This window comes from Monopterus albus, unplaced genomic scaffold (assembly GCF_001952655.1).
Source record: "Monopterus albus unplaced genomic scaffold, M_albus_1.0 scaffold13.1, whole genome shotgun sequence".
NCBI classification, from domain to species: domain Eukaryota; kingdom Metazoa; phylum Chordata; class Actinopteri; order Synbranchiformes; family Synbranchidae; genus Monopterus; species Monopterus albus.
Genome location: NW_018127893.1, coordinates 3,191,950 through 3,202,523, shown reverse-complemented (window position 1 = coordinate 3,202,523; position 10,574 = coordinate 3,191,950). Strand labels below are relative to the sequence as shown.

The window sequence follows — 10,574 nt, the reverse complement described above, 5'->3', positions numbered from 1 at the left end:
TAATTCTGTCCTGACTAAAATGAGCAAATGTGATCTTAAAACAGGCACTTCCTCACCTCTTCATTGGTGTGCAGGACAGCCAGCAGCAGGTCCTGTGGGGAGAGAAGAGCACCTTCCTTCTGCAGCGAGAGGCGAGGCAGGAGGCCACACTTCTGGTAGTAACGCTGAGCTGCCTGCTCACACAGCCAGGACACAGTGCAGGAGTCTGCCTCACTGCAACACAGCAGAATGAGGAGGTGGGAATATTGATAAAGACATGCAGAAACACTGGTATTAAGCCAAAGGTAAATGTCAAAATTGTAAAATCCCTCATGCTACTTCAAAGTACAAACTTTATAACCTGACCGCAGAATATTTCTGAGGAAAAGAGCAAATAATACAATCCATCCATTCATTAAATATTATATACCAACCTTTGTGGAACTGGGATGAGGAAAACATCTTCCTGAACTCTGACCCTCACTCTGATTGGTGGAGGCAGTGATGTGGGCATAGGGACAACCAGTGTTTGAGGTAGAGGCTGACATACATTGAAAGGTAAAATAAAAAAATACATAAGCACAAAACAAACTTCTTTCATTTAAGAATATTAACTATGTGATCACACACAGGCCTAGAAATACACTACCAGTCTTCCCACTGAACTGAATGGGAAAGTGTGTCCAAACGTTGACTGGCAGCATGTATGAAACACATTGCTGCCTTGTCACAAAGTGAACTGAACAATATTCAACATTGCCAGTGTTTTAGAAATGTAAAATAATCCGACAGCAGCACTAACCATGACCCCCGATCGTACAGTTTATTCAGCACCTATCTGAAACACTTTCACAAAAACGAAACATTATCACCTTCATGAAGTGAGGATTTGTTTAAGGACTGTTGTGTTAGACTGCATTAGTTTTAACTTGGTATACCTAATAAACTGGGTTTATTAATGTAAAATGTGATGTAAAATCAAGACGACTACATGCAGATTTCGATACTGGAACTGTGCGGTGTGTGTGACTCATGTAAAACTATGATTTCAACCACCATGTCACAATGAGGTCAATGTTCTCCTGCATATAGAATGTGAAATTTCTTTCAGATTTTTTATTATGACTCATTTGAGCCTGAAATAACTCATAGCTATGATACCTTTATTCATGGTAACTCGTACTGTGTTGTGCACATATTTCTAGAAAATGACCATCAGTGACTCATCGGAAAGAGAGCAACAACTATTCTCTTCTGACCTGAGTGCGTATTTGTTGGGGTGGTGGGGTGTCATCATCTGTAACGGTGGGACTGTGAGATCTGCTGACCTCTCGCCTGCCCAGCCTGACCATCCCAGGCAACTGAGTCATTTTAACCTGGTGAGGCCTCTGAGAGCTGTTGTTTCTCATAGAGAGACTCCTGCTGGAGGATGAGGGAACTGCAGAACCTGTAAATTGCCTGTTCTGACTTCTGGCTGCTGAAAACGAATCAGCGCCCTCTCTTTGCATCCCATTCTCCTCCACTCGAAGCCTCCTCTTCTTCTTGGGCTGACTGTCCCCCATGTCATCCTCCAGCCAGTCATCAGCCATACACTCCTCCTCAGGAACCAGAGCTGATTTCTTGCTGGATGAAACAGAAGGAGTGCTGGAAAACTGGGGCTGTGACAGACCCTGAAGAGTTTTGGCACTGCCCAAGCCTCGGATGGCACTCTGGTACTCCTCTCGTGCAAAGACGCTCGGAGCAGGGGCCTCTCGGACACTTTCCCGACTCGAATTAGGGATCAAGCCGACTTCCTTGTTTGGGGGAGCTTCTTTTTGACTCGGGGCTGCTGGGAAACTGGGTCTGGGACGCACAGGACGGAGAGGACTGATAGGGCAGTCAGAATCACTGTCATCTGAGGAGCTGCTGTTACTCTAAGGAATATATAAATACAAACAAATCATGTACTGTAACTGTGGATCTAAACAATTCAGACTGTATAATTTCAATGAAACCAAAGCATTTGTGAGAACAAATTATGCAGTGCTTTTATCCATGTAGAAAGCATTCTCCAGACATTACCCCATACAGAACGGCAGCGTTTGTTCTTCTGGCTCTGTGCCGCCGTGATGAACCACTGCTATGCCTCTGTCTGGGGCTGCCAGGTGCTGCCTTCACCTCTGAGTTCCTGTTGTTTCGAGGCCAGTCTTGACTGGAGGAGCAGTCCCCTCCAGGGGACGACAGCGGCACAGAGTTCTCAGCATCAAATAACTGGCTGTCCTGAAGGGCATCAAAAGGTTTGGCTGTGGCCAGAGCAGCAGGCCCTGTGTTAGCCAGAGATAAGTGAGAAAAAAGAAGCGTTTGAAAGGACATGTAAAAGACCATGGTTTAGCGATGTAAAAGCCTCACCTCCCCCTGCGAGCGCCTTCCTCAGCAGCCTCTCTGTAGCGATACACTCCTGTCTGGTGTCCTGGTCCCATCCCAGGCAACTGAGTCATTTTAACCTGGTGAGGCCTCTGAGAGCTGTTGTTTCTCATAGAGAGACTCCTGCTGGAGGATGAGGGAACTGCAGAACCTGTAAATTGCCTGTTCTGACTTCTGGCTGCTGAAAACGAATCAGCGCCCTCTCTTTGCATCCCATTCTCCTCCACTCGAAGCCTCCTCTTCTTCTTGGGCTGACTGTCCCCCATGTCATCCTCCAGCCAGTCATCAGCCAGACACTCCTCCTCAGGAACCAGAGCTGATTTCTTGCTGGATGAAACAGGAGGAGTGCTGGAAAACTGGGGCTGTGACAGACCCTGAAGAGTTTTGGCACTGCCCAAGCCTCGGATGGCACTCTGGTACTCCTCTCGTGCAAAGACGCTCGGAGCAGGGGCCTCTCGGACACTTTCCCGACTCGAATTAGGGATCAAGCCGACTTCCTTGTTTGGGGGAGCTTCTTTTTGACTCGGGGCTGCTGGGAAACTGGGGCTGGGACGCACAGGACGGAGAGGACTGATAGGGCAGTCAGAATCACTGTCATCTGAGGAGCTGCTGTTACTCTAAGGAATATATAAATACAAACAAATCATGTACTGTAACTGTGGATCTAAACAATTCAGACTGTATAATTTCAATGAAACCAAAGCATTTGTGAGAACAAATTATGCAGTGCTTTTATCCATGTAGAAAGCATTCTCCAGACATTACCCCATACAGAACGGCAGCGTTTGTTCTTCTGGCTCTGTGCCGCCGTGATGAACCACTGCTATGCCTCTGTCTGGGGCTGCCAGGTGCTGCCTTCACCTCTGAGTTCCTGTTGTTTCGAGGCCAGTCTTGACTGGAGGAGCAGTCCCCTCCAGGGGACGACAGCGGCACAGAGTTCTCAGCATCAAATAACTGGCTGTCCTGAAGGGCATCAAAAGGTTTGGCTGTGGCCAGAGCAGCAGGCCCTGTGTTAGCCAGAGATAAGTGAGAAAAAAGAAGCGTTTGAAAGGACATGTAAAAGACCATGGTTTAGCGATGTAAAAGCCTCACCTCCCCCTGCGAGCGCCTTCCTCAGCAGCCTCTCTGTAGCGATACACTCCTGTCTGGTGTCCTGGTCTAGCTCTCTGCTGTACGTCCTCTGCCACTGACGCAGGGTGTCCATGGCTGTCTCACCCTGACAGAGGATGGTGAAAGTGTAAATTACATCTGTGGGGTGGTGGGGTGGTTTCAGTATTACCAACGCTGGCCAGTGATTTCAGTCACATCCAGAGCACAATACGTTTGTTTTCACCATTGCCTCAGTAACAGTCCCAATTTTCTGTAAACTTGCTGGTCCAAGTTAAGAAAAGATGGGAAGAACACATACACCTACTGCATCCAGTTTCTGGAGAGACTATACATGGAAAATACAGATGTGCCATTTTATCTCACAGATTCAACAAGCTAACTCATGGGTTGCCAACCACTGGCTAGTGGGCCAAATCCGGCCTGTTTTCCTTTCTGCTCACAGCATATCAATGAAGTCAGAAAATATGAGGAGGAAAAAATACTTTCCGGTGTTTGGAATATCTAAAGTCGTCGCCCCCACCAACCCCAAAAAAGCAATTGAGATAGACATAATTTTATTAGGATTGATTTACTGACCCCAAACCTGTGGGTTCTAAAGACGTTATAAATCCATCTGTCAGCGTATCGTTAGTGAGCAGCCTACACAAGCCGATGTAGGAGTCACTCACTCACAAAACTGTGCGTGCTTTGCTGGTCGTGCACTGAATAGCAATAGCCACTGTGTGAAATACACAGGGGCTGAGGGGTGTTTTTTTAAATAATACAATAAAAAATATATTGTAGTCACTGTATTTATGCTGCTGTACGAACAATCATCATGAAAGTCTGGCCCCCACAGTGTTTGCCCCTGGACAAATGCAGTTGAACCCTGACAAAATTGTATAGTGAGAGGTTGCGAATAAAACCAGGCCTAAATTAATTGTACTGTTTTATTTCTGTTTGTCTGTTTGGTATTGGTCTTGTCGACTAATATCACACGGGGATATCAACTGACTGACATCCCCATGTGACATCAATCTGTGTTATGAATTATGACGCTGCTAACAACATGTAACCACACACACACCTTGGAGTTGCGCAGGGTGACAGAAGCCCCACGTTCCACCAACAGTCTTGCAACTGTGAAATTGCCACAAGCGAGGGCATCGTGGAGAGGCGTCACTCCATCACATAAGGGACCACCAGGATCATTGATGTTAGCGCCGCGGTCCAACAGCACAGCTACAATGTCTGAATGAGAAATAATGGATCAGGGAGAGGTTGCAAAAGTTTTTCTTTTTATTTTCATAAAGGAACTTTTAAAAAGAGGGTAAACACAGTTCATCTTAAATCCGTTACCGTAGTGACCGTGATTGCAGGCCTCATGCAGTGGGGTCCAGCCACAGTAGTCTCTGGGGTTCACTGGGTGCCCCTGATGTACAGATGAGAAGGCAAATGTTAATTATAATATAATCCAGACTGTCTGATGTCATGGTTTCTGTCTGTAGCCTTTTATTTATTTCCTTCACCTTCATGCAGCTGAGCAGACCATCTCTCTTCTTAAAATGAATGAAATGAGTCATGTAGTACACCTTTAACAAGTTTAGCAAAGTACCTCAAGTACAAAAGGTTTGTTTACTTACTAGACTTTTACAGTTTACTGAGATTTTACTCTTGTGTATCTGATTTTCATTGTGTTCTGCTTTCCAGGGGTGTTGATTTAGCTTTTTTGGACACATTTTCTATGGAAAAAATGCAATAATTTTTAAAACATAAATTGGAAATCTTGTTCTTCTCACCTGTTCCACCAGGTACTGGACCTGCTTCAGGTTTCCATCTATACAAGCTCTGTGCAGTGACGTCTCGCCCTTCTCGTTCCTCTTGTTCCACTACAGCACAAAGACAGGGGCAGATGGTAAAATGCTAAAGATGCAAAACACTTAACACAAAGATGAGATGACTGCTTGTGCAACGTAACAACTGATGTATGACTCACCCTTCCTGCCTTCCTCCGTCCTGGTACCATCTTGTCATAACCCTCCAAATCATCATCTAGAAACAGCATGAAAAACCGATGAAAAGTCATAGCATACAAAATGTCTCAAAATGTGAGAAGGCAGAGGTCCAGCTCCCTGTCATCAGCGCACAGTCTACCTACCTGAGTCTGAGAGGATGACGTCACTGTCATCCAGAGGCTCACTGTTGTCCATCTCTTCCTCTTCATCCTCCTCACCATCACTCCCATCTGGACTCCAGCCCTCAGCAACACACAGCTGCTGCAGTCTCGCCTCAGTCTCATCAGTATTAGATGAGCCGCTTCGCCTCTGGGACACCAGCCAGAGCCTCAGCACACGTTTCTGTGGGACAGAAAATGAGAAAAACATCATCTTATAAGATCATCTAAGTGTTCCGTTTTCAGAGTATTAGTATTAGACTATTTTTGTACTAAATCAGGTTCTTAATTCCATTTGATCTTAGTCAATACATTTCCAGTTTTTTTCAGAACTTTGAACTGTTCATGCCAACTCACCTGCAATCTGGCTTGCCCAGACTTCTGAGCACAGCGTAAGGCCATACTGTAGCTACTGTCTACGTCCTCAAAGGCACAGCCGCTCTCCTCCTGTGCCGCTGCAATGTTCAGCCATGTGCTACACTCCTGATACAGATGCATATGGGTGATAAGTTACATAATCGAGATTTATCACTTTAAACAATATAAACCCTGTTTTGAAAGTTTCATTTTCAAAGTAGAACATCTTAATTAAGACTACTTTATGGCTATGTGAAATATTTCTCCCACCATCATGAGGGTGACTGAACTGACATTTTTTATTTTTATACCCAAGTCAATACTGTACGGTATATGATACCATGCCTAGGCCCCTATCATTGTCCATTTGTGAAATATTGGAGTACTGTAGATGATTTGGTTTTTGGGAAATACAGATAAAACCCTAAAACCACACAAAGGCCACTGAAACAGCGTAATCTTGGTTGAAGACGGTGATTGTTCACATATACCTCGGTGGAGCTTCCTTGCCGTAAGGCCAGCTCCTGTCTGTAGTGCTCCACTGCCTTGCTGTGCTGTCTCAGGTCTGTGTAGGTCACAGCCAGGGACACGTGCATGACAGCGAGCTCCCTGGCAGGTTTTCCCAATGCCTCAGCACCCCTTAGCTTAACCACATAAACAACAAAGACTATCATTCAGAGACATTCTACACTGAAATCAATGCATGTAAAATACACTCTTAAATGTTTGTCATGTTTCCTACCTGAGCTTTATAGGCATCCAGAGCTTTGCTATAGCAGCCAACCTTACAGTAGAGGTCCCCAAGCTGCTCTGCCAGCTCCACAGCCTGACGGGAGCCCAGTCTTTTGCCCTGATCTTCCCCAAACTCTTCCTCTAATTTACAGCCCTTGTCAGCTATGAAATAAAAAAATAAAAAATAAAAAAAGCAATTACACCATCAGCTCAGCCATATAACAATAACTCAAATGAGATAATTAAATAACAAAGCAAGACTGGGTGAATCAAACCAGCTCTGTCACCATATCTGAAAGCTTTCTTCACTGCCTGCCTGTCCAGTGGCTGCTGGGAACCCAGTAAGAGAGCTTTCTTCAGGGATCGTCTAGCTGCTACAAAATCACCCAGAGAGAGCTGCACCTGTGGATAAATGTCATGGAGATGCACAGATTACAAAACACAGAGCTGCAGTAACAGGAAATGGGAAAGCTGGCTTTTTTCAGTCAACTGTTGGTCGTGTAATTTTCTCAGGAAATAGTTCATACTTTGCCGATACAGTGAAAGCACTCGCTCTCACTGAACTTGTTTTTGATCTTTCTGGCACACTCTTTGGCCTTGTCGAGGTAGCGCACAGCATTGGAGGGTTGACTGTTACGAAAGCAGATGATGCCCAGGTTGAAGTTTGCACGGTAGAGATCCTCCAGCAGATGGCTCTTCCTTTACAGTATAAAAAAATACAGGAAGACAGAACTATTAACAAAATGTTATGATAAGCAGTGTTCGGTTAAGTACACTTACTCCAAGTCCCTGTTGAATACTGTCAGTGAACAGCATGAAAACAGTCTGCATTCCTGATAATTGACCATGTTTCTGAGTATTTACACTATGATGGAATAGAGTTTAGAATGTTCATACTCTGCAATAAAGACACTGCGTCGGATAAACTCGCTACAGCGTTTGGACTGCCCCAGATGATCACAGACCAGACCAAGATTCAGGAACAGACCAGCCTTCATCTCACTAATCTCTCGCTGTGGTATTGACCCTGGAGTTAAGAAGATGCCAAATCGTTAGGATAACAAGTAATCAAAAGCTACAGAACTGTAGTCTCTACAACTCCCAGAGGATATACACAAGCCTGTAGACAAACAGTACACACCTTCTAGACATTCGTCCACAATAGCAAGGCTCCTCCTGAAGGCATCCTCCGCTTGCTCTAAACTGCTTCTTGATTGATCAGATTCATAACTGAAGAGGTAGGTTCGACCAATAGTGGCCAGTGCCCTTTGTTCCTCAGCATGATTTCTGACAGAGCGAGCCAGGTCCAGATGATGCTGCTGGTGCTGGAGAAGAGAAATACAACTTTTTATGTGCTTCCTAAACATCCTTGTTGGATTTACAATGTGATACTCCAACATTTATGAAGTAAAGCATTATAATTAAGTGATACAAATCCAAAGAAGAGGAATTTGGTTTAATATCCACAGTTTACATTTGCAGGCAATAAGACAAATGGGTATTTTAGGAAGCATTTCAAGCAAGAGGTAAAATGTACTCACTTTCAGTGCTGCTTCAATGTTTCCCATCTCTGCATAGCACTCTCCAATCTTACGGCTGGCCACAGCTCGTCCAATCACATCATTGAGCACCTCAGAGAGAGCCAGCTCTTGCTGGTGCTCCCTAATGGCTGTCTCATAATCGCCTGAGATACACAAGGACAAACTAACTATACAAGTGATGCAATATTAAACTGTCACAGAGAAGGAAAAAAAATCACTACGCAGAAGAAAATAAATCAGGAGTAATGAGATCATGTGACAAGAGCAGAGTTGAGGATAGGACAGTAATTTAAATCGTTCTAGTAAAATCTCAAAGAAGAGAAAGGACACAATGGTGCAGGGATTATGTATGATGCCAGTGATATAAAACAACTAAAAACTCAAAAGTACATTCTGTAAAAAGAGATATTATTGTAAATAAATTAATGAATCAATTGTAAATACATCCGATTTGAATTTACATGTTAGGAGGTATGTCTATCTACATCACCTCTGACTGTACACTTCATAAAATGATGACAAACTATGTACTGTATTTGTAAGATCTGAACACATCTCTACCATGTATTCTTCTTGAATTTTTTTTGATCTGTATCTTTGTATGTGCCTGTGCCATGGCCCACTTATATGCTATATATGATAAAAATGTCACTAAACTACTTAACTTACCATTTCTGGCCAGTAGCTCTCCTAGTTGATTGCAGATGTTAGCTTCCTCTTTTAAGTTGTTACTGCTCTGGGCTTTGCTCTTTGCTTTTTGTAGCTCTGCGGCATAATCACACATAAACGTTTAACTATCAACAGCGTAAATGACGCCAACAAATAGGGACTGCAAACGTGTGTCAACTTGCAAACACAAGTAATAAAACAAATAAAGCAATACTTACGTTTAATCTCCCGTGAAGAGCTCATCATCAGCAGTTTCGAGCTCAGCTAGCGCCTAACAGCAGCTAACTGCCAGCTGGTAGTAAATGACAATGCAACGCGCTTCACTTTAGCTTAGCACCACTAAATGGCAAGTCACAAAATTAACCACCTTTACATTTGATTTTCAGATACGCATCTTTGCTGGTTCATTCATGTTCTCTGAGTCTTTTGTGTATTCAACATCTCATCAAACAACACTACAAAATAACTTTTTACTTTAGCTTCCAGCTGTCCGTATACTTCACAATGCCCCGCCAGTACTGCATAAACCAATGACATCAATGCATTGCCCCGAGGTCGTATTTTTTCCTGAGTCAAGACTCTTAGGCACAAATCTCGCCTCAATCACAAAAATTAAAAGGTCATGTGACTACTCATAACCCTGATCTATAGCTATAGTTATAGCCCAGTGCTTAAACATAACGTATATGATTTGCTGACGTTTCCGTAGACGGTGTTTAGCCAGCAAACAGCGAGCCACTTTGTCTGACAGACATAATTCAGGGCCAAAATAGCGAATTGGGAAAAGAGGCCGTTCATTGGCTAACCCCTGAGCGTGACGTAGTTTATACAAACAGTTGGCCCCTGATAAAGAAAGAATATTGTCCGTGTAATAGATGCAACACATAAAGCTGCAATACAGAAGTATTAGAGTATTCTAATGTTGTGTGACTAAAATAACCGATATAAGCGTTACATAAAACAGTGCAGGAGCTCATGATTATGAGTAGTGCTTGCTCTAAATTGTACACAGCAATGCATAAGTGGGTTAAAAGGTACAAGAGGTTAGGCACAATGTAAAAATTCTCATTTGCAATTAAAAGTCATACTTAAACAATATTACTCAAGTAATAATACATATTGTCAGCAAAATGTACCTAAATTATTATTAATGGATTGTTATTAAGTAGACAACATTTTTAATTTTTTAATGTTGAGCTGGTGGAGGTAGAACTAATGTCACTTACTTTATATAATGCTGTTAGAATAATCTATCAATTTATCATATTTTATGTGCTTTTATAAACCTATTCAAAGTAACCGGTAGCTGCTGCTGTGAAGTAAATGCAAAAAATATAAGGTTTCCCTATAAAGTGTAAATAGATAGGCCTAGAGGTATAAAGTAAAGATTTACTTTAAGTGAAAATGCCTTACAATTGTATTGGAATACCATATTTAAGAAAGCATATTAAGTTACTGGATTGTGATGGTCAATATTATGGGTGGATAGTAGCTCATCACAGATATACTGTATACTGTAGCCTATAGGTAGTGTCTGATATCTGTCTGCTGATAAATATCAAGAAATCCATGTGATTTTCTGCAGTCAGCACTGCGGCTGTTATACTTGCTTGTTCAGCACGACTGCTATA

At 43.1% G+C, this 10,574-nt stretch overlaps 1 protein-coding gene across 1 annotated transcript; it reads right to left on the bottom strand.

Annotated features, from left to right (window-relative positions):
• Nucleotides 1–35: 35 nt before the first annotated feature.
• Nucleotides 36–9,717, bottom strand: LOC109955120 (tonsoku-like protein). The gene is given in 23 exon segments (XM_020590966.1): nt 36–213; nt 414–520; nt 1,239–1,892; nt 2,041–2,282; nt 2,368–2,436; nt 2,438–2,999; nt 3,148–3,389; nt 3,475–3,598; nt 4,559–4,722; nt 4,831–4,903; nt 5,271–5,360; nt 5,468–5,523; nt 5,630–5,828; nt 6,002–6,127; nt 6,493–6,645; nt 6,744–6,895; nt 7,021–7,135; nt 7,261–7,432; nt 7,631–7,760; nt 7,875–8,058; nt 8,275–8,417; nt 8,944–9,039; nt 9,162–9,717. Coding segments are annotated over 23 exon segments (4,056 nt in total). The 5' UTR covers nt 9,187–9,717.
• Nucleotides 9,718–10,574: the final 857 nt, after the last annotated feature.